The sequence below is a fragment of the Rhynchophorus ferrugineus genome, unplaced genomic scaffold, assembly GCF_030347505.1.
Source record: "Rhynchophorus ferrugineus isolate W39M unplaced genomic scaffold, kcgeb_rfMv2 rfM4, whole genome shotgun sequence".
In the NCBI taxonomy this organism is placed as follows: domain Eukaryota; kingdom Metazoa; phylum Arthropoda; class Insecta; order Coleoptera; family Curculionidae; genus Rhynchophorus; species Rhynchophorus ferrugineus.
The window spans coordinates 28,601,780-28,627,367 of record NW_027472583.1 but is presented as its reverse complement, the minus strand read 5'-3'; the positions used below and the strand labels follow the sequence as shown (position 1 = coordinate 28,627,367).

Here is a 25,588-nt window from a genome sequence, read left to right as displayed (position 1 = left end):
GAAATTCAATGAAATAGCAGACACTCTAAAGATATCAACTAAGAACGTGTATATCATATCGTTCACGAATATTTAGGTATGAGAAAACTCTGTGCAAAGTGGGTGTAGCGCGAGCTCACTTTTGACCAAAAACAACGACGAGCTGATGATTCGGAGCTGTGTTTAAAGGTGATCAAGCGTAATAAGTTTTAGCGTCGATATGTGACAATGGGTGAAATATGGCTCCATCATTTCAGTCCAATCGACAGTCATCCGAGTGGATTGCATACGATGAACCCGCTCCAAAGCGTGGGAAAACGTAACAGTCGGCAGGCAATGTTATGGCGTCTGTATTTTGGGATGCGCATGGAATAATTTTCATTGACTACCTTGAAAAAGGAAGGACTATCAACAGCGACTATTACGTAGCGTTATTGTACGGTTTGAAGGACGAAATCACCGAAAAACGGCCACATTTGAAGAAGAAGAAAGTGCTGCTACACCAAAACACTGCACAGTGTCACAAGTCAGTGAAAACGAAATTATTTATTAAAAAAACTAGGATAAATAACTCATTATAATTTAACAAATAAAATTATATAATGTTTCGTTTCCATAAAAAATATTTACAACTATATTTGTGCCACATACTTTCTATCTCGTCCCCTGGCTTTGTCTCCTTATTACTAGCTACGGTTTATCTGGACTGCATCTACAGTTTAACGTGGGCTCTGAACTTCGTTTGCAGGCTTTATGCCTACAGATTGACGAGTGACCAACTTGGAGATCTTCCTTGAAGACATCTGGTCTTATACACCATGGTTACTGGAGTGATTAGGATCATTTTCCTTGTCGAATTTTACACTCTTGTCTAAGGAGCATCACAAATATTAAACAATCACAAACATAAATTCACGACTATGCCTCAGCAGGAGTCGAAACCGCAAACTGTCGCGGAAGACCTTCCGGTCAATTTTACCATTGCGCGAACCAAGTCGACTCCCCTGGCTCTTTGTGTTCCTTTAAAAACAGTGTTTATTTACACTATAGCGTTATGTATAAAAATTTACCCCGATAAAGACGTACAATAAAAAATTACATGAAAAGTATCAAGAGGAGAAAGAAGAGGAATTGTTAATACTGTGAACCAAATAACTGTCCGAGAACGGCGAAAAATTAGAAAATTGTGAAGAGAAAAAAAGATGAATAGTTACATTATCACCAAAAACTAAAAGGATGCGGACAATAACAAAGTGTGTTAAAATCACACTGAAGATATATCCCACGCGATTTGATTTTCGATTTGACCTAGAATTTTGAAAATTTTATGATTTCAATGGAGTGTGAATACAATTTCCAATAAAAATAATGTTCCGTGATAAAGCTCACTGAATTACTAGCTATGTCAATTAACAAGATCGATAATCCCCATGAGAATAATCAGTTTCAAACACAACTTAATAAAGTTACCACATAATGTAGATCTTGGGGTGACAGGGTGATGATGATGATCTTGGCATGACATCTGTGCTTCTTTAAAAACACTATTTCATAATATTCAGTTTCAAAATTGATTTTTGAATAAATTTCAATACCTGACTGTAATAAGAAATAGTATCTTCTGGAAGTTCAAGTAGATCCAATTCTAAGGTAAAGTCACTATTAATAAAAATATAAATATATGGTTAATTATATAAAAAAATTGATTGTTTGAAGTAATTTAGTCTTTATCTTTATCTTTATCTTTTTAGAACTCATGTTCCTGCTATCGAGATGACGAGGTATTATCAAAATTAAAAATCCAACTCCTTTGAAAACTTATTTTGCCAATCTTACATTATTACAGTGTGACATTCATAATATTTCTATTACAGTGCTTGAGGTAAATTCTACATTAATATGAGAGATCACTGCAGAATTGAGTGACTATTAATGTAGCTGTTTGGATATGTGTCTCGAATGAAAGGTGAACAAATTCCTCACAGACTTCTATAGCGAAGGCGATCTTTTGAACGGAAGCAGCGAATAGCTCCAAAGAAGGTATAGATCAAGATCATAGAGAAAGCTCTAAAATATAGGACACTAATATTGTACCAGTACTAGACTAATATTGTTCAATGATGCCAGTAAAATCTCGCCACTGTGAAGAATATTCAAAGTTCTGCGACACAACAATATTTTAGTTGTTGTTAAAAGGTCTGTCTTTATTTATATCCATAAGTTTATAACAATAAAATTTAGATTAATGTATTGATTGTACAATAGGTAAATTGCAGAAAGAACCATATGATTCATAGAAATAAGTACAAGTACCTAATATTGACATTAGATTTGATGCTCATATCTAATATAAATTGAAAACTGAATTATTAAAATGTATTCTATTTGCTAGATAATGAAATTCGAACACAATTATAAACCTGTTCATCAAGGTGTAAAGCACTCAAGAAGATCTGTTTCGCTTTAAGTCCTGGAATCTCCGATAATCTAAAGATTGTGAATCGTGCTGGGGCAGAGAACCAGGCACATGAGGGATTTTATATCCAACTCACTAAACCACCTGAGGGGAAGGCAACATGAACAAAAGTTAATATAATCGTCCATTCGGTACCAAGTTCTCGGTGAAACAGCGAGTCTGTTGTAATCACATCAGATACGAGTAAAAAAAGATTAACACTTTCTGTACCGCCAGGAAGCGTACAATGTGCCGCTTGTAACTTTAGTATGCATAAATACACACCTTAACCATTCTATCAACATTTAATGTTTACATCATCAAACAACAACTAATATTATATATAATTAACAACTAGGCATTTGCAGATAAATTTGGTCAAAATAAGGAAAACTAGACTTACATTTCGCAATCCAACTTACATTCTCTCATAGACTTTACCGAAACTATTGGTTAAGAACTGTCTCACTGAATACCATCTACGAATTGATATCTAAACGCATTTCACGAAATTTGTATCTCAGTAATTTCAATTATATGTAAAAATGTTACTAGCCAACCAACACGTAAGTAAGCAAAAGTGCTGCTGATAGAGAGCAAAGAATTCGAAATGCAAACATCGAAACCCCTTCGTTGACCTAAAGTGACCTTTCTGAAGATATATTTTATGACTGAAGTTTAAATTTGAATGATATTAAATTAAAAAATTCCCAAATTATGTACCTTAATAATTAATAAAAAAATTTCCATTGCTTAGTTTCTCTATTCAATCTACTAGACGTTCTTTTGAGACGCCTTATATCAACCTCCTTACTGGCTTGGAATTTGCAATTTAATGGTAAATAACTCTTAAGAAGTGTCTCATTTTCAATATATTCAGAGAAATTATAATGTGTGAAATTTAGATTTCATTAATATTTTCGATAGAAAAAAATATGATAGTAAAATAACTAAATTATCTCGTGTAAGCTTTCTAATACCTGCTAAAATCTCCTAAACGACTATTGATAGTAACCATTCTATTTCAATTAAAGGCCCTTTTATGTGGTAGTCCATTTGGAAAAAATATACTTTTCTTTAATTTAAAAGAAAAGTGCTGCTGAATATTATTACTACCATTGGAAGCTTAACATAAATATACTCAGTATCGATCTTGTGGTTTCAGAAGTGGTCATATTGATACCTATTAAAAACCTGATTTAATTTGGCTATTTATTTGAGTATCCATATTATATATGTGTTAAGGTTAGCTTGTCTATAGGTGTTGTATGTACAATGAAATCAATGCTATTGACTAATGTAGTTGAACAGTGCACTGAACAATAATCAGCCGCAAGCATTTCATAAGATAACTCTAACCTTCAAACCACTTCAACTGTGTCGATATTTAATGACAATCTGATGTTAACTCTAGCTCTACAACCAATCATGTAGTCCCGATATGGTCTTTAGTACCTACTGGCTCTTTGTGGACTTCTGAAAAAATAATCCAAGGATGAACCCAAGAAATAAGTGAATGAAAGACTCTTGGTGTATAAGTCATATATGATTTCGTCATAGTTAACGTTAAAATTATATTTAATTAAAATGCCTAATTCCTTCAATATTACTAATTGTTACAAAGATTAGAAAAAATCCAACTTTTGACCTTTTCTTGTGGAATCTAACCCTGTAAATCCTGTTGTATAAGTCACGAGAAAGTCCGACCGTGCTGACGTTGAAAAATGACGAGTCACGCCGACGTATTTCCTGCCGATATTCGCAATTATCGCTTCCCGGCTATAGCACGTCAGTCGTTTCGTTCAGTCAGTCAGTTTCGTTCCAGTTTTCCGCACAATTTCCACACACCATCAGCCGTAAGTTACGTTACAGTCGCCAATCCTAATGTATATTTATATATCTGGAAATCTCTTTGTTCCAGGTGACATTTAATGGAGAAATGCCGTGTTTATGACCCATAAAAGGAATGCGCCAGAAACGTGTAAGGCCGGAGATAACCCGAGCCCCTCCCTCTGGAAATTTAGCGATTAGGTGTTTTTTTTTGTTGTAGGGACAAGAAGGATAAAAAAACACTTATAACAAGCACAGTGGGAGCATGTCATTAATTCTATTTTCTAATGGTAATATTTTGATTGGATATTAGCTAAAATATAAAGTATAAAAAATAGCTAAATAATAAAAATGTCCGTACTCAATTAAGTTTTCGGAAGTTCCAAAGTAGAAGCCCTTAAGCAATGAATAACGGAGCCAGGCTTGGTATATTGACTTAAGTAAGCCCTAAGGCTGAGCAATCCAGCTTTAACCTATACCATATATCAAGGTGGAATTATTTACAATTAGCTTCAATTTTCTAAATAATACTTCTAATAATAATATTCAAAATAATATTTAATTTTACTAATATAAAAAAATCATAAATTTGTTATGAATATGAGTACAATTGTTATTAGCTTATTGTAAAACTATTTTAGTAGTATTTTAAATCGTTTCTATATCCATATGAAATATGTTTTTATAATACTCATATAAAGTGGTCCCGCTACCATTTTGATTCCGCACAATTTTGGTTATGTGATGTTTAGCTTAGTTTCGCTTTAACCATTGTGTTGTGTAGACTTTTAAATTTTACTGTGGATAATTATACGCCATAATAACGAGCAGAAATTGTGACAATATTTATTTAAGATAATCATTCCATTATTGCCACTCAGCGGAAATAGCGTCAAAAATATGCTAATAGTCCAATGCCTCACAAAACAACAATTTATCGTTTACATGCGAATTTTCGACAGTACGGTACGACAGCAGACATACCTCGTTCTGAAAAACAACGGGCATCTTGTAACCCTGAAAATGTGGCTCTGGGGCGCGATAGTGTTGCGGAGTTTCCAGAAACATCAGTTTGGACACGTGGTTCCCAGTTACACATTTCTGCGCGCAATTTAAGAAGAAGTTTGAAAACTGATTCGAAAATGTTCCCGTACAAAATTCAGTTAGTCCAAAAATTGCTACCGAGAGATCTTGATCAACGAGTTGAGTACAGTAATACAATTCTAAGGTTGTCTGGTGAAATTGATAATTTTTCGTCCATATTGATAGTGAGCGATGAAACCTATTTTCTTTTCAGTGGGCACGTCGATAAACAGAACAGCCGGTTTTGGGGAACACAAAATCCTCAATTAATTCATGAAACATCGTTGCGTCCAGTAAAAACAACTGTATGTTGTGGTATTCATGCTGGAAACATCATTGGTCCCTATTTTTTGAAAATGATCATGATGTTGCAGTTACTGTTACTGCTGAACGGTACCAAAACATGACTCAACATTTTCTTGTGACTGAAATGGAAGAGCAAGGACTAGAGGACATGTGGTTTCAGCAAGATGGGGGGCCGCAGCAGACATAGCTCGTTCAACAATTCAATTCATTCAAGTCATTCAATCTTTTTCCACGAATACTAATTTCGCGAATTGGCGATTTAGCATGGACAGCCAAATCTCCGGATGTAACAGCACCAGACTATTTCTTACAGGTATTTTAAAATCAAAAGTTTATGTGAATAAGCCCCAAACGATTCAACATGTTAAAGACAATATTCGTCACAAAATTGAAGAAATTCAGCCTCAGATGTGGCAAGATGTCATAAAAAATGCCTTAAAAAGAGTCGAAAGTTGCATAGCGAATCGCGGTCACCATTTAGCCGATATAATTTTTCAATCACAACGAAAAAAAAATAGATAGACCATATAAACTTTTTATGAAAATCAAACTTACTTATCTTCTCTTTGAGCAATGTTATAGGCAATCAAAATGGTAGTGGGACTTTTGCCCCATGTTCTAGTAAAAATTATACCAAAAATAAATTCTAAAACTATTTACCAATATCACCAAACACTTCATTTTAATATTTCTAATATTTCAGAAATATAATTATAGTAACTATTTTAAGTTTGAAAATATTCAACCAACTATTTATTTCCTTCCTTCTAAACCTTTCTTTCCAAACGCAAGCTTCTTCCATCTAAAGAGTAATTTAGATTGATTCTAATAGAATTAGAATGTTTTGATGCATTGCTTGTCCAACTTTACAATATTCTCTTAATGGTATAAATCAGGGTGATCTGTTAGAATATCACCTATTACTGATTTGTGTTTAAAACTTATATGAATAAATTATATAAATATAGAAAAATATGAAAAAAAAATGTATTTTTACCCCAGGGGTAGGTTATATTTAAACTTTGATTAAGTAAGGTCATTTTCAATGTACCAAGGTTTCAACCAATTTTAAAAAGTATGAACCTCATGAAAATAATAACTAAGTGCGGAAGAAGAAGGTTAACTTAACAAAACAACAAACAACTTTCTTACTATGAAGACGAGTAAGGTCCATACTACGTATAAAATATCATGAAATAAGCTAGAATATCTCAAACTTTATTCTAAACATTTACAAGAAACTGTATTTAAGGCGTTATATCTCAAATTTTACTCAATCAATTTATCTAAAAATTAATGCCAATCATCTTTTTATTTATTGTATTAGACAATAGTAAACAGTATCTTTCCTTATCTTGAACGACTAGAAAGATTGGAAATGTTAACATGTAGTTTTTTCGAATTTTTGAAGTTTTAATTTTTGCTTTGGTTTTTAAATATTTTTGTTATTTGCTGTAGTATGTTTGTTACGCTTTATTGCACTTCAGAAATCATATAAAATCTGTAAATTTAGTATCAAACATACCAAATACTGTCTTTAATTATTAACCAATAAATTAATTTTAAAGAATTTAGCACAGATTTTATATTAAATCATATCGGTAACCAGCTTCAGGTTGAGGCTTCACTTTTCAGTATGTTTTATTTTGTAGAAGAGTGAACAAAAAAAGAAATCAAATTTTTAGCGCGTTGAAAATGTCTGAACTTTTACGAAGTAAATCACATATACTTCAATTTGAAGAATAGGAAAACTGAAGGTCATCAAATGTCATATAAAGCTTATGGAAGCTATGCTCCATTGATTTTAACATGTGAACACTGGTGAATACGTTTTAAGTGGTGATTTTGATACCGAATATAAGGAGCGTTCTGACCAGCCAAAAAAAAATGAAAACGGGTATTTTAAAGCATTACTCGATGGTGTAAAATACGAGAAGAATATGCAAAATTGTTAGGAGTAACACAAAAGTAATTTTCAATCGCCTAAAGAAAACGGAAATGATCTAAAATCTAGGATATTTTGTGCAGTATAAATTGATGTCAAGAGATATAAAAAAGCCCTTGGTCATATGTGAAATGTTACTTCAACGGCAAAATCGGACAGGTTTTTTACATAATATTTTTGCTGGGATTCATTAGGATAATCCGATATCCGAATAAGCGAAAAGAAATCGAATATGGATGGCTCCAGACTAATGCTCTGCATTTAATGAAACTATGAGCTGGTAAAGCCCAATGAAACGGTAATTGGGGATCACTATCGACTACAATTGATATTCTTCAGCATGATAACGTTTGATCGCAGGTTGCAAAACCCGCTGTATTATCCAGACCTTTCTCCTTCTGATTGTTACTTATTATAACAGTCTGAGCTGCCTTCGCCATAAAAATGGGTCGATTCTTATGATAAAAGATAAATTGTTCTTTAAGGATGGAATTCATAAATTATCAGAAAGATGGGAAAAAGTAGTGGCTATCGATGGGCAATAAAATACATAATATGGATTTTTCACATAAAGCTTCAATTAAAAAAAAACCTTTAAAACTAATTTAAAACACATATAAGGTTTATATTTTTCCGTAATCTATGTTAAATAATCCAAAATAAAATTAACAAAAGTATGCCTACGAAGATATACATGAAATATTACGCAAAACAGGACAAAAACTAAACCGATCTAAGCATCCAGGTAACCGTCATAAAATTAACGTCATCCGCCCGCCTAACAAATCTTCTCCCGTCCGCTATCGGAACATTTCAGAACCTTCATTCGGTATCGCAATAATTCACGTTCACATAATAATATGAAATTTATATTTCCCCGTTCATCATAACGTCTTACCGCCCCTGTCGTAATATCCTTAAGGGATAATCCGGTTGAAGAGGGACAGCTTGCCCACCCTCGTCCCGTCCCCCCCGGCGACCCACCAACCGACGCGCCGTTTTCCTGACCCACGGTTTTGCCGCTCAGCTCATTAGGCCCGGATACGATCGCGATACCAACGCCGAAAATCGAAAACGCCGACAAAAACAGCAATTAGCCAATCGAGACTCACATTTTTCGCTTTTGATTCGAATGGGTGAGGGTAAGGGGTATCGGAGGGAAAAAGTATCGGTGACCTGGTTATGTAACGGCTACACGTGGTTTGAGATTAAAAACGATTTTTGGCTCCTAATCCAAATCCGGAATAAATTAAAATACATAAGAAAATCAGGGAATATAAGAGATTTGATTTGATTTTGGTCCAATTGTCATTTACTAATTAGCAATATATTTTGAAATCCTTTCTATTTCCATATGAAATAAATTTTCATAATGTTTGCAAATATCCTTATAGTAAAACTTGAACAAAAATAAATTCTAAAATATTTATCAATATTATCAAATAACATCATGTTCGACAAAAAGCAAAACACATTAGAACCAAAATAAAACAACTAAACTGGTTAGTCAGAAGATACTCTCAACTTGATCTAAAATCAAAGAGGTTGATTTATAAGACAATCATAAAGCCAATTTGGACCTATGGGATGCAAATATGGGGTTGTACTAAAAATTCAAATCAACTAGTCATCCAACGCGGTCAAAACAAGGTTCTTCGATTGATTACCAAAGCCTATCGCTACGTAACCAACAAAGAACTGCCCGATGACCTGGAAATCAAATGGATTTGCGAAGTTATCCAAAATTTCGCCTTGAAACACGAAAGAAGATTACTAAATCATACTAACGTGGAAGCAATACAACTGCTGGACTGCAAGATGTCAGAACATTTAAGCGAACCAAACAATACCAACATATATAAAGTGTATACCTTTATTGTAAATTATAGCTTAAATTATTATAATTTTATAATTGGGAATACATATTGATGTATTTTCTCACACTCGTCTTGCTTGTGAATTAATCAAAGTACAAATGAAATATAGTAATAAACTAATTTATAATTAAGATTGTACTAAGCGTATGTAATAAAGATGTTGACCAAAAAAATATTATCAAATACTTCATTTTAATATTTCTAATATTTTAAAAATATTATTTTAGTAATTATTTCAAGTTTGGAAGTGTTCAACCAACTATTTTCAAAAATACTGTCAGAATAAAACTTCACAGGACGACCCAACCTTCTTCCACCGAAAAAGTAATTTCTGTTTTTCCTAATAAATAGATTCGCGTTTTAAAAGCACATTAGATCATATTAAAGCCCATTTGAAAGGTAACCGTCCATAGGACCTTTCAGATATAATACTAAGGTATTCGTTTGTTGATTTACTCACAAGTTTATTTTCACCATATTTTGCTTTTTAACTACTTTTTAATCAGATATAAATAAAAATACATAAGAATAGCAGGTCTAATATAAAATTATACCTCATTTAATGATAAAAATTTTAAAATATACGATATGTATTCAAAAAGTGTTATAAAAATTCTCATTAAAACTTTCTTAAACCTAGTGTGTAGCTATGAATTATTTTTTTATATTTTAACATACTAAAAAAATAACAATATATAAGATATTTTCAAATGAAACACTTGGTTTGCTGATTGGACCGCCTCAAAAGGTATAGCTTCTTAAGTCTTAAGTGCGCATGTGCAGTATAAACGAATGAAATTTTGGCCGTTTTATGGACGCGATGACAGTAACGGTTTCTCAAAAATAGGTCAAAGTATGTAAAAGACTTCGTTTAATGAAAAACAGTTTTCCAGGAAAAATAAGAAGTCAGAGGAATTGCGTCAAAAATAATCTAATGGTTCTGTGCCTCAGAAAACCACAATTTATAGTTTACATGCGAATTTTCGACTGTACGGTATGATAGCAGACAGGCTTCATTCTGGAAATCAGCAGACGTCTCGTAACGTATTGTAGAGTCTCCAGAATCATCAATTCGGAGACGTGGTTCACAGTTACACATTCCTGCACGCAATTTAAGGTGAATTTTGAAAACTGATTTGAAAATGTTCCCGTACAAAATTCAATTAGTCCAGAAATTGCTACCGAAAGATCCTGATCAACGAGTTGAGTACAATAATGCAATTCTAAGGCTATCTGGTGAAATTAAAGATGTTTCGTCTAAATTTATAACGAGCGATGAAGCCCATTTTCTTCTGAGCGGTCACGTCAATAAACTAAAGAGTCAGTTTTTGGGAACATAGAATCCTCAATTAATTCATGAAACATCATTACATCCACTAAAAACAACTGTATGGTGTGGTATTCATGCTGGAAATATCATTGGTCCCTATTTTTTGAAAATAACCAAAGTGTTGCAGTTACTGTTACTGCTGAACGGTGCCAACTCATGATTCGAAATTTTGTTGTGCCCGAAATGTAAGAGCAAGGACTAGAGGACATGTGGTTTCAGCAAGATGGGACCACATAGCACCTAACTTGTTTAACAATTCAATAATTGAATAACATTTTTCCACGAAGACTAATTTCGTGAAGTGGCGATTTAGCATGGCCAGCCAGATCTTCGGATGTAACAGCACCAGACTATTTCTTACAGGTTTTTTAAAATCAAAAGTTTATGTGAATAAGCCCCAAACGATTCAACATGTTAAAGATAATATTCGTCACAAAATTGAAGAAATTCAGACTCAGATGTTGCAGGATGTTGTCATCGCCGTCACCATTTAGCCGATATAATTTTTCAATCATATGGAAAAAAAATGTAGCGACCAAATATACATGTTATGATAACCAAACTTGCTTATCTTTTCTTTGAGCAAGGTTATATGCAATCAAAATGGTAGTGAGACTTTTGTATCGCAGTAAATTTGCAGTAGAATGTATTTTTATTTAATTATTTAATTTAATTTTGGTACATACATACTGATGTATTACTCCAGTTCTCACCTTACTTGTGTATTAATGTAAGTACAACAGAAGTATAGTAATAAATTCATTTGTAAATTAAGATTGTACTAAGCATATTTAACGTAAGGTTCAATTAATTTTAAAAAATAATTTAATAAAAATTATTTGGTTAGTTAAATTGAATCGTATAATTTTTATTATATTCTTATTAAAAATTAAATATCAACACAATGTATCAAATTTTTAGTTCTACTGTTAACGAACATATTGCTTAATGAACTTATTGAACGACCCAGAAATTTTAAAGATATTTTAAAAAGAAAATGTCCTCGGACTCACGTACCCTCGGGATAAATGTTTCATCTTCGTTTTCACGGAAATCCAGATAGATTCTCCACCACTGACAAATATTAAAATCAAACGACAGAAATAATAATGCAAATTTAAACGAGACTGAGGCATCGGTTTTATTTGAATTTTTAAAGGTCGGCAAGCGTATCAGAAACGACCGGCTAGGTGTGACGGCGATGGTATTGCTTAAATTAACATAAATTTCGATGCTGTCGCAAAAATTTTTAATAACGTCAGTACGGGAAGTAGATTGAAACAATATTTCGTCTCGCCATTTGCATACCTACCGCTTTCTTTCTCGCCTGCACAATCTACGTCTGCTCCTGCTGCCGTCGATAAACGAGGCATTTTTCAGGAAAACTGTTTGAAGCGATTATCGGAAAATATCAATGTTAAATTCCGTATCATTTAGCCTGCTTGGTTGTATGGTTTCAAATGTATCAAAACTTTTTGTTTGAAATGATTTATATTAACGTAATCACTTAATATGGCTGTACAACTATTAACAGATCCATGTGGATTTTGGTTAATCCTGACATTCAAACGGAGTGGAAAATTTAATATAATTTCCAATATTATATTAATTTACAAGCTGCAGTGGCTCTAATAAAAACATTTTTGTATTATAAAAAGGACTGATTACATAATTTTGTATGTTAACTAAATGTTATGTTTGCCGGCAAAATGTACCGCTGAAGTCAAACAGTTAACTTTAAACAGCTTTATCAAAAAAACTGTGCTACAGGGGTAACGAATGTCATTGACTTTATGCTATAAGAAAAATTACAACTATTGTTGTTTTAGTTCCAGGTTCGAATACTACTGGGACATGGTCCTGAATTTATGTTTGTGATTATTTGAAATTGTGATTGTCCAAAAGGCAACAATCCGACAAAGAAAATTATTTCAGTCACGCCAGTAACTATGCTGGGTAAGATTGGATGCTTTGGGAAGATCTCTAGGCTGGTCACTCGCCAATTGATAGGCTTAATGTCGAGTTCCGTAGTTCGAAGCCCACGTCAAACACTAGGTTCAGTCCATATAAACTCAAGTTGATGCTAAAGAAACACTAATATATCACAAAGTATTAAAAAATATATTTTACGTCACTGTCGGATAACAGATGAACTTATAAACACTTGGATCAAAAATGTTGTCAGCCATGTAGGCGACAACCGGTAGAAGTCGTCCAAATTGGCTAATAAAAATTATAGAAAATGCATCAGAAAGTTATAAGAATACTGAATAAATGAAGAAATTGTATGAATCTGGAACATGTTGAATTTTACATGTGTCAAGAATGCTATACAAATTATCTCAGAATGTGAAATATCTGAAGTCACGACAGAGATCTGTAGATTTATTTACAGTACAGAACTGACAGATATATTTAAAAGACGTTCTCTCAAATACTTTTTTCATTTTGACCATTTTATGTTTGCTTTTGCTGAACTGCTTTTTTTTCTGCATCATTTCTTCGTTACGTTCACCTTTCTTGATAGAAGACAATCGCTTAAACACTAATTCGCATAATCTACTACTGACCCTGTATCCAGTCAGCAATCGAATAGAAGGCAATTGCGTCAATGATAAAAAAATTCGTTTCATTTTGTTTTAGGATATCACAGTTATTAATAAGATAAAGTCATATTATAGGAGTGGCGTTAAAAGAGCCGCGCTACTTTAATTTGGTGGCAAACATTACTGATAAGATGGATTCCGCATTTGATCCCAGAACAGAATAACCATAATCTTATTATATGGACTAGACATGAATAGACTATAGACGAATGAATTGTCAAAAAGGCGAGATGATTAAATTTGTCCGTAGAAATTATTAGGCTTTCGTATGTATTCTGATTCTGATTATCACTTTTTTCACTTTAAAAATGTATTTATTGAGAAAAATTGGTACGATTTCAGGCAGTCCTATTACTACGTAACGTACTTACTTGTCCAATATCCACAGTGAGATTATATAGTCAAGAATATTCCGCTTTTATTCAATATGGATGATTCTCCACAGACTTTCTTTGTCATTGACAAAATCGACAGTTGGATTATGACTGCTGAGCATCATTGAAATATTCTAAATGTATATGATGAGATGTATATTCGGTCGCAGATTTCGGAATATTGAAGTTTAAATTCAAAGCGTTTCATGACTGTTCATCATATGTATATATTGAATAACTCAATAATACGAAACGGAAAACTTTTATTTAGCAACTGATGTTATTTAATTTTGATATTTGTAAAAACCTAATCGAATCATAACCGAAAAATTTTAAAATTTTTAGCAAACAATCAACAGACTTCAATCAAATGAAAATTTAAATCAGAATCATTATATATTACAAATTTAATCAATAATAATGAAACGACTGTTTTTCAGCTCGTGTTGATTAATATACAAGCTAAAACAATGATTGATGCATTATATTTATTTTTCTGCATAAACTTTAAATATCATTTAACTAACTAACTGGTCTATTGAAAAGTCCCCGGACTGACACATAGATGGGGCTACTAGAACTAAATCTTAGTTTTTTAGTTAGCAATAACCCTCAAAAGATTCGTGTATAAATTTGAGACCAGTCGGATCATTAGTTTGTGAATTATAGCATTTTGAGTGAAGCGACTTTTGTTATTATGAAAAAATGAATAAAAAGGAATTTCGCGTGTTGATAAAATATTACCTTTTAAAGGAAAAAATACAGTTGAAGCAAAATCTTGACTTAATGCCCAGTTTCCGAACAGTGCCCCATCAACATCAACCATCAAGGATTGGCATGCTAAGTTTAGACGTGGTGAAACGAAACGCAATGAACGGTGAAAACAGTGAACGCAATGGACGCCGAAAAGAGGTTGTTACGAAAAAAAACATTTAAGAAATCCACAAAAGGATTTTGAATGACCGTAAATTGAAATTAAACGAAATAGCAGACACTCTAAAAATATCAACTGAACGTGTACATTATATCATTCACGAATATTAGGGTATTAGAAAACTATGTGCAAAGTGGTTGCCGCGCGAGCTCATTTTTGAACTAAAACAACGACTAATTGGAGCAGTGTTTGAAGATGATCAAGCATAATAACCTGAGTTTTTGCGTCGATATGTGACAATGGATGAAACATGCACGCCATGAACCTATTCCAAAGCGTGGGAAAACGCAACAGTCGGCTGGCAAGTTTGTGGCGCCTGTATTTTGGAATGAGCATAGAATAATATTTATTGACTACCTTGAAAAAGGAAGGGCCATCAACAGTGACTATTAACTAGCGTGGGCCGTAAATTATTGGGCCGTTTTAAGGGCGAAATCGCCGAAAAATGGCCGCATTTGAAGAAAAAGAAAGTGTCGCTTCACTAAGACAATGCACTGTGTCACAAGTCAGTGAAAACGATGGCAAAAATCCATGAATTGGGCTTCGAATTGCTTCCTCATCCACCATGTTCTCCATATCTGGCCCTCAGCGACTATTTCCTGTTGTTAAATCTCAAAAGAATGCTCGCTGGGAAGAAATTTTTATCGAATGAAGAGGTGATCGCCGAAACTAAGGCCCATTTTGAAGCCAAGGACAAATCGTACTATAAAAATGGTATCGAAAAGTTAGAGGGTCGGCATAATCAGTGTATCACCCTTGAAGAGAATTATGTTGAATTAAAAAAAACTAATTTTACAAAAAACTGTGTTTTACTATGGTAGGCCGGGGACTTTTCAGTTGACCTGTTACTATCTTTTTACAAGAAGATAAATGCATAATCCAGGAATAATTATAATTCGTTTTTGAACAGAAAAAAACAGTTGTTTTTTTAAAGAATCTAATAAGAAGAACCAATTTAAGATTCGTGGAGCGAACTGGGCCAGGATTCCGGGCCGTTCCCGAGAAATGACGGGCTATTAAAAATTGCATAGGCTCTGCGTAGTTTGCCAGATTAGATGTGGGAATATGGCTTCCCATTTGACCACGACACGGCACTCAAAATTGCGATATGAATATTAAACCAGCCGCCAGGCCGATGGCCAAATTGTGCCCATTATTCTTCCGCCTGTCAGACTGCAGATTCTGCCATCCAACTTTTCTGGTGACCGTGGCTTAACTTAAATAAAATGAATAAAAAAACAACAATTATAAAAAGGGATGCATTATAAAACATCAGAGTATGAGATAAAAATTAATAATAGAGTCTACAGGAAAAACATCTAAATGCTAATAACAAACCTTTAAAATATCAGTAATACATGTACTTCAAAACCTAACTCATATATTACAACTTTTGGGAAATACGTACTGATTAATCCCACATTCGCATTGCTTGTGTATTAATGCAAGTACAACCTAACAGTAGTAATAAGTGTATCGAATGTAAGATATAGTATATTCAAAGTTTTTTTAGTAATGCGTCATGGATATTTGTGACGTCGAAATATTGCAATGTTGCCGCATCAACTCTGGGATTTAGTTCGGTTTGGTTTTGACATACAATAAAATTCTAATTTAAATAAAAAAATTGAACAAAAATGTTATCAAATATAATTTATTTTAACATTATAGTATATCTGTAAACTACAGTTAATTACATAGCTACAATAATTTATAGGTAAGAGTTAAAACGTCTTAAAACTATTGCATTAAAGAATTTTGCATACGTCTGACAAACGGACAGCAGCCGGTTGTCAGACGTACGCAAAATTAATCAAAATATTAGTTATTATTACCACAGATTAAAAACTTTGATTAAAGCTTTAATTATTTTGATAAATTTTAAATCGCTCCGTAATATATGATATAATTTCGTTTGAAAATGCTGAAAACAACAAATAGTCAGGGTTAAAAATTGATGAGGCTTTAATAAAATATTTCGAAAATCAACGAGATAATAGAGGCTCTCTTTTGCCTATAATTTCCATTAGAGAGGTAATTATTGATGATAGTAAATAATATAAATCCCCACAATTTTATTGAAAATGTTTTTTAGCGGGTTGCTGCCGGGATAAATATTAGTGTGGGTACTGTGAATAACATCGCTTACAAAATGAAGAATAATATGTTAGATTCACCCAACAAAACCCGTCTAGAATTCAATTTTCATAAAATACGACCAAGGAAGATAAACTATTTGAATTTGTGTATCTTGATGAAACTTCATTCTTTGTGGCACTCTTGGCAAGACAGTAACATAATTTCATAACTAATAATTAATTTCAGATATATTGCTGGTCGAGAAGGATATTCCATCAAAAGCTGTTAGGATATGTGAAGGAAGCATTGTCAAACATAACACAACATCTTCGATTTGGATGAACTCGATAAGACATACAGAGGAAGTAATTGATAAATTGTGGAATCGTGAACATGTTTTAGACAGATTAGAAATTAACAGTTTAGCGATTGAATTGGACAGTGAGTGGGAAAGTGAAAGTGACTGAAGGAGACTTTCAGGATATGTGATAATGCTGTGCAATGCTGCAAATTCCTGAGACAGAGTGACGAGAGAGGAAACAACTAAAGGTATGCACATAATTAATTGAATGTAACTGTAGAAAATGGTATTGTATGGTGTGAAAGATTTGTATGCTCAGATATGTTTGTAATTGTTTAAAATTAAACATGAGCATTAGGTTAGAACGTATGAGGAGAGAATGGATACTAACTGTTTTGTAGATATGGTAAATGCATTAGATAGAATTCAGTGATTTATTTTATGAAGAACGGTATACACAGCAGAAGAAATAAAATATACAGTGATACCAAGATGACTTAACAAGTAAACACACCATCGAAACAAACAATAACTAACGAAAAAAGGTAAATATGCTCTCGAATGAAAGTAAAATATGTTTCTCAGATATGCAATTGTTAATTAGGTGGATAGGGCCTCCAGGGGGAAGCACTATATAAAAAAACGCGCCTAGAAACTCTACCTCATGGGTGAAGTGGAAAAGAGTTCAATGTAAACAGAACAGATCTAACCTACAAACTATGATACCTGTGTTCTTAATTGTAGTTTTAAGTCCTTCGATAATATATGTATTAGATATGCCATAATGTTAAAATTAATTATATTTGAAATATAATTAATTATCATACATTTTTATCTAGAGAACAAAACCAGCATTAGACAGTAGGGAATCAGGTTGCACAAAATGACTTTTGATTTTTGATCTTCTCAGCTACCGCAAGTATCCCCAAGGAGGAGTATAAGAGATAAAATGCGAAGTATTCCCCAGATCGCATGAGGCCGACTAGATCTGCACGGAGAATAACCATTATCAATTCCTTTCAGGCTGATCGTTCCAGGTAGGACTTGGAGAATCTCTATCGAGTGGGAAAAATATCAAATCCAATGTACCGCAAGAATCACTTCTAGCTTTCCTTCTTTTTAATCTCTATATGACTGACTCCCCACGAAGAGAATATGTCGAAACTGACGTTTATGCACATTACGCTTGGATTATATGCAGGGCAAGATCTAGGAGAACTCATCGACCCTATCTTACTTACTGAGTGACAGTCGGTATCTGAAGGTCCCGGTGTAAGTAATCAGTCTTCTAGTGTATCCATGCACCTACAATACTTCTCAGGACTTTGTTCTGGAAAACTTGTATTTATAATAGTTTTCGCAGAACATCCTTTATAATTTTAAATTTATTTTCTTTTATTTGAACTACCGTTCTTTCTTTTCATTTTTACGTATTCCTTCCAACAAAGCTTTGCATCATAGGCACTTAGCATTGTTGATACATGGAATGACAGTATTATTTATTGTTATTGGTGCGTGTGAGTCATATTCTCTCATATTGTCACTTACCTATTGTAATTTTCGTGTGGCTTCTTCTGCTTAAGAATTGTAGTATCATAACCAAACATAGCCATCGTGATATTTTCCAATTGAAGAGTAAAGAATTATCATGAACAAATACATATCGACAAAAATAAACCGCCTTTTCTGAATTATACAAAAACTTACTGAATATTGTTAAGAGAAAAACTAGGCAGTTTAATATCACTAATTTTTTCCCATAAAACTGAGATAGATTCAGAAAGAGCAGCAATAATTATAAGAGTTAACTTCACATCATCCATAACTAAACAGAAAATCGCAGAAAAAAAAGGAAAGTTTCGAAAAACTTTGTAACAAGCAATAACAGAAGAAAACAAGAAAAAAATTAATTAGGCAACAAGAACCGAAATAGCTAATTAATAATGAACAAAATCAGAAAAAACAAGAATATTTATGAAACCTAACGCCACCTGATCTTGTTGATGAAAGCTGTGCTCAAATAAAACAGATATATTTTTTTAAATATGATAGATATATATTAGATATAATTTCCAACAGATAACCAAGAGATATTGATAAGAACCCATCAGATCACTTTAATTACAGGTAATGACTAGTAGTTTATATTTGACAATATCTACCGCGATATAGCATATTACTGTATTATTCAAACTTAATTCCCAATGATAATGTATATTATTGGCCCGGTGAAAGAATACCTCTAGCTTCATTTTGATGTAACATCCCCTCTACAACCCTGCTATATATATTTATTAATTACCCTCCAGTTTATGTTTTATATGCGAACCATTAAAATACAAAACATACCAATGACGGTGGCTCCACCTGGACCGTTTTTTAATCTAATTGACGCAGGTCCATGTTTTGTATCTGGATCAATCGCCTCCTGCGGGAGCCTAATTCAATTCAGCGCACCGAATTCCCTTTATATTCCCGGATAATTAACGACTTATTGGACATATGAAACGAACGCGACGTCAGTGGCGGAGAAGAGGCAGACGTTCACGGCCGGCAGCGCCTCGCCGTAGAAACAATCGTACAGTTAACTGCATTATCGGCATCCGTGCCGTTGGCCGGAAAACATATTTGCGGCCACGGTGGACCTTTATGGATATTATGGGGCTGGAGGGGTCAGGGGACACGAAGCAGAGAATGTGAGGAATATTGGAAATGTTGCTGCGGTCATAGCATGATTAGATATCCTAAATGGATTATAGCCAACAATGTAGGTATATTACTTTATATACACGAATGAATGTCTATCCATATTAATCATCGAAAGGTTGTTCGGAATTAAATCAATGATGGATATTCCACGTATTTCTCTAAGTATATTAAATTTAATTTAAAAATAAACCAGAATATATTTTTAGTTGCAAGATTTAAATAAAATACTTTTAGCAATTTAAAATTTGTTTTATATTTTCTTTATTAACATGAAGATTTATTACTACTAATGATCACCCTGTGGTCCAAATTCGACCACTATGTGTTAAGTTAATCATGTTTCTCTGATAATAGAATAATGGGACTAATTTTTAAAACTGTTATGATACTAAAACTTAGTATCTTCTTTTTATTTAAACACAGCATTTTCAATATAAGATCATAAATGTATTTGATGCATAACATTAACTAAAACAATAGTTGTGTAATAGTCACTTACCATTTTTAAATGGCATTTAATAAAATCTAATTTTCATTAAGTTTTAATAAAATAAGTTCAGTGAACGTTATAACAAAGTATAATAAATAAGATTAGTTTCAAGACAGTAATATCTTCAGAGCATCAAATATAAATGCACATGGTATTTCTTTACTTTTATATAAATATGAATATGAAATAATAATTGAAGTAATACATATTTGTGTATTAAAACAGAAAATAAATCAATAAAAGAATCTTGAAATTGATATTTGTCTAGCAAGTATATTAAAGAACGAAGACAGTTAGTTAATTTATTTCTTACAACTTGAAAATATATTTTAAAGAAATGTATTTACAATCATTAATTTAACTATTTATTTCCAAAATTTAATAATTCATACAAGGTTCAAAGAATAAAGTACCATATAGTCACATATCTTATTGTATTTATCATTAAAGACCTTAATATTAATCAATGCTTTAAAAAGTGAACAAATATACGGTTAATAATTCATAATTTCTTCATTTTAACTTCTGCATATCCTTCCTTATCTTTTATTCATATTTCTTACCTAAGCTATATATATCAAAAACAACAGATTAACCAGGCTGATTAAAAGAATAATTTCTTTAGCTAAATTTTTAAATAAAATTGTATTGTTCTCTGTATATTTATTTCACTCGTCGATCTCGCCCTTGCAGATAGCTCATCTTTAATTTGTCTTATATGGCTTATCGAGTGTTTATCTATTGCTTTCTTCTTTGTCTTATGACCCACATAGGAATCATCAACTCACAAAGAAGTATGGAATTAATATTCAATTAATCTATTGTATAAGTGTTAATATTATATGTAACGTTAATTTTAACTCTAGATGCACAAATTAATGTATTTATCGCCTGTTAGTGCAATATCCTGTTAGTGTTTTGTTAAGATATACAATTATTAATAAAGCCTGGAAGTTAATACCACTAAAATTTACAGAAAAATCTTAATAACTTTTTTAGTTACTCCAGTACAATGATATATTATGTCTCAAGAACTATATTAATTAATAACAGTCCTTAAGCAAGAAAAATATTTCTTAGTTCTCTGTTCACCAGACAGCAAATTAAATCAAAAGCTAATTTCAAAAAACCTGTATGAAAAGAAAACAGACGATTCTCGTTATTTCAGAATTTTGTTAATCTATGTTGGGTTGAAATTTTCATATATCTCGTATTTTCGTTTCACAGCTGTCTAGTTAGCTTGGCACAACCTTCTGATAAAGCGAACATATTAATTTGTTTTTTTCTGCAAAATTTAAAATATAACTTTACATGTCCATACTATTCTTAATCGCTTTTAATCCAAATAACTCTTTAATAATTCCAACAACATGAGCATAACCGAAAGTAACACAAAATCTTAAATAACACAAAAATGCCTGACGGTAGTTTGTGGTACAACATTGTCAGATTTTGATTTTAAGAAACGCGTCCGTGAAGAATAATCTACCCGGTATAAGAATTGTAGTTACCAGCGCGTCGACCAGAGCCCAAAATATTTTTTGTATATAAATATGTTTTTTTTTAATTTATATATTTACAGATACCCAACACAGTTGTGTAGTTATCGACTTCAAACACTCACTTAATTTTAAGGAACACTATCCTTTATATTATACATTTTTTAAACGATCTTTAGCACCAGCGAGATGGATCCTAGTACGTTAGAATCGTCGAGCCGAACTCTTAGACCCCAATGGGTTTGTATATATATTTTGTATCGCCGATATGACGGCTAGTCCTAGTTGCTTGATTTGGGAGATGTTCGTTTTATTGGAATATTTATTTGTAGCGCATACTCAAAAATATTAGGCCTAAAAATTCTTCCTGGATATAAATTTTAACCGTTCCAAATTTCACTCCTCCAGGTGTCCCAGTTTTATCAAAAAAGGAGGGGGTTTAATTCTCGCTAAGCCGATTAATATATGGATTGGATGATCTGATCTATCTCTAATTAAAATTTGCGTTGTTTTTAGCGTGCATCATTGAAAAATATATTGTCCAATAAAACAGCAAATGCACGTCACAGATGACATACAATATACATCAAAACTCAGTTTGTAGAAACATAAAATTAGTTTTAAACTCGGATCGGATGTTTTCTTCTCATTTTACTAATTAGCGTTAACCTAGTTAAAAAAAGAGAGAACGCTTCCTGATGAGTCGGAACGTGAAACCGAATCACTCTATAAAATTCCATTTATGTTGGTAGTGATCAACACTGTTATTATACACCTGAAAATTTATTCAATACATTAATTAGATTTAATTTGATTGAAAATGGCAAAGCCATTGAATAGTCAGATTCAAGAACTGTTTGGAAAATGGAGGTCATCTCTTGTCAGTAAAAGGCGTTAGATATGTAAATATTAATACTATTAAATATTAACTTGTGGCGATTTTATTGGAAATATTTTTATCGTGTTGCAGCTATACTCGGCGGGTAAATACAAAGAGCGGTACAATATAAAGCGGTGACCTTACACCTTGATTTTAGCCCTATCTGAGATCAAATTTATGAAATGCATAAAAGAATGATTGATTTTTTGGATATAAATTTAATTTAGACATTTATTTCAGAGAAATCTGGAAAGCATCCATGGAAAATTTAGGAACATTTAGTAGTTCTATAAAGGATGTAAGTCATCCCTTCATACATTATTAGGAAACATATGATTTAAATGGTGTAAAAATAACCTACGAAGAGGTTTCGACCGATATGAGCTTTTAAGTATGCAGCTCAAAACGATACTTTAAACGTATATTCACTTTAAAAAATAATATATTACAAAAAATTAGGACAATAATAAATAAAAATATTTCTCAACTTTTTTCCAGCGTATGGCGAAACCCTGTCAGAAGTGTATCCTGCGGTGGGGTATGCAGTGTCTGTGAATCCTGCACAATTCTTCAAACATATAGCCGAGCATTGTCATACAAAAGCATGGCTTTGCTTATTTTTAGTATGCCTTTGCCTAAAGTTACTGGCTATTGGTGGACATTTTCATCGATAAACATATAGTAACTATTTGGTTTGGTTTTGGAAACTCGTAATAAACTCATACACAGCAAGGCTTTATTATGAATATTATGTTTCAGTGGATATGTGGATCTTTAAATATCAAAGGTTATATTGTTTATAAATTAGATTAGACGATGCAGATTCTTGAGAAATATTATATTTGGGATTGTATATATATGGTAATATAATAATTTTTCCTCCATAACAAAAGCAAAAGACAAACATAGTTATCTTATCAAAACAAGAAATATTTTTTATTTATTTAGATTTACCTGTCTGGTGAAAATGTTGCAGCCACATTGGTCGAAGGTTTCTTTGATAAAGCCAGGGTTCTCCTGCAACAAGAAAAATGAACGTTAACTACAGTACAAAGGCTGGCTCGACAAAAACAATTTTAACATTGCAAAAAACAACAAAGCCGGGGAAGGACCGAACTTTAAATAAAGAGTTTTTTAGTTTCACGCTACTTATTTCCTGCTGGGGAGGATAACGAGGCCGGAAAAAGTTTTGAAACGTCGAAATTTTAATTAAAGAAGTTGTTTTTTCTGGGGAAAGAAAATAACGCAATTAAAAGTGGACGGTAAGTACCTAAACCCTAGATCTGGTATCTTATCAATAAAAAAGGGAATTTGGCAGACTTATTTCACAAGAATGCATATTTTACGTCGTCAGATAATATTTCTGTGTTCTGTATTTTTTTATGGGATTATTTAATAAATATAACTTATAAATTGTATATAAAAATAATATAATATATACAAATAGATAAAAGTCATTTCAAATTTTAAGCGTACATTTATGTCCAATTTTTTCCATTGTCGCCCCCATAAATACGTATTTTCCAACCCCTTTGTCATCTATTACACGTGAGCTACACGTCATCAGTTGCACATGAGAAAACAAGATGATACTGATTTATATCTATTTACCTGATCTATATACTATTGATCTACGTTATTTATTATTTTCTATTATTGATATTTATCTACTTACAATATTATTTTAACTACTACCAACTGATCACTGTGAAGTCGGTATGAGCAACAAATTGGATTAATATTGTTCGTAATTTAATTTTGTGTCTGTCACAAAATTATATTCTAATTTTCCTCTTGTTTGGGCTCAGTAAAAGTTTGATTATTTTTTACCTTTTGGTGAGTTCTTTATTTATGTTTTAAAGTCGGTTCACTTTTTTTGTTAAAAATATTTTATATTTCTCGTTTTAGTGTTAGTTTTCTATTATATATAAATATATGTATATATATATATATATATATATATATATATATATATATATATATATATATATATATACGCTCTAACCGTTACACTCCATTAGAAGTTGACTACAATATTTCTATGATTTATAATACGATATGGTTAGTGCTTAAAATGGAAATAATGGCTTTTGCACTGAACGTCTTTCGATATTCCGTCACATCAGCTCAGCAATAACATTATATACAAATATCTGATCCCCCCCCCCCCTAATTACATAGTTATTTTATTAAGTATTACAATGGGTAGACCAAATAAAGGTGGAGCTTGTATGAGGAAAAAATAAGAATAAAGAAACCATAATTAAAAATAAGGAACGCTTCAGGTCCTGAAGACCGCTATTTAGCGTAAGAGATTTGAGAAACTAACCATCCAGAACAACAACAAAAAATTGCTATCCCCGTCGGGAATCGAACCCTCGACCTCCGTGTGTGAACTGAACGCTCTAACCGATACACTCCACTACAAGTTGACTACAATATTTCTATGATTTATCATACGATATGGATAGTGCTTAAAATGCAAATAATGGCTTTTGCACTGAACGTCTTTCGATATTCCGTCACATCAGCTCAGCAATAACATTATATACAAATATCTGATACCCCCCCCCCCCCCCAACAGATCCTGACTTGGTTCCGATAAGACCACCTCGGAAGTGCACTCTTTCGAATAAAAAAATAATTCTTGTTTTAGTGTTAGATATTTACTCAATAAATTACATAGTTATTTTATTAAGTATTACAATGGGTAGACCAAATAAAGGTGGAGCTTGTATGAGCAAAAAATAAGAATAAAGAAACAATAATTAAAAATGAGGAACGCTTCAGGTCCTGGAGACCGCTACTTAGGGTAAGAGATTTGAGAAACTAACCATCCAGAACAACAACAAAAAATTGCTATCCCCGTCGGGAATCGAACACTCGACCTCCGTGTGTGAACTGAACGCTC

General features: G+C 32.5%; 1 protein-coding gene and 1 long non-coding RNA gene across 3 annotated transcripts in view; one reads left to right on the top strand and one right to left on the bottom strand.

The window, feature by feature from the left end:
* Csgalnact (Chondroitin sulfate N-acetylgalactosaminyltransferase) overlaps positions 1–25,588 on the bottom strand; it is a 360,415-nt gene that overhangs the window by 190,935 nt on the left and 143,892 nt on the right. For both annotated transcript variants that reach the window (XM_076401496.1, XM_076401498.1), the window contains one exon: positions 23,632–23,694. In XM_076401496.1, the coding sequence (XP_076257611.1) occupies positions 23,632–23,694 (63 nt within the window). The remainder of the gene's footprint in view (positions 1–23,631; positions 23,695–25,588) is intronic.
* Positions 4,227–4,769, top strand: LOC143194858 (uncharacterized). Its single transcript, XR_013005398.1, has 3 exons — positions 4,227–4,290; positions 4,356–4,415; positions 4,485–4,769. It is a non-coding gene; the product is annotated as an uncharacterized LOC143194858 (long non-coding RNA).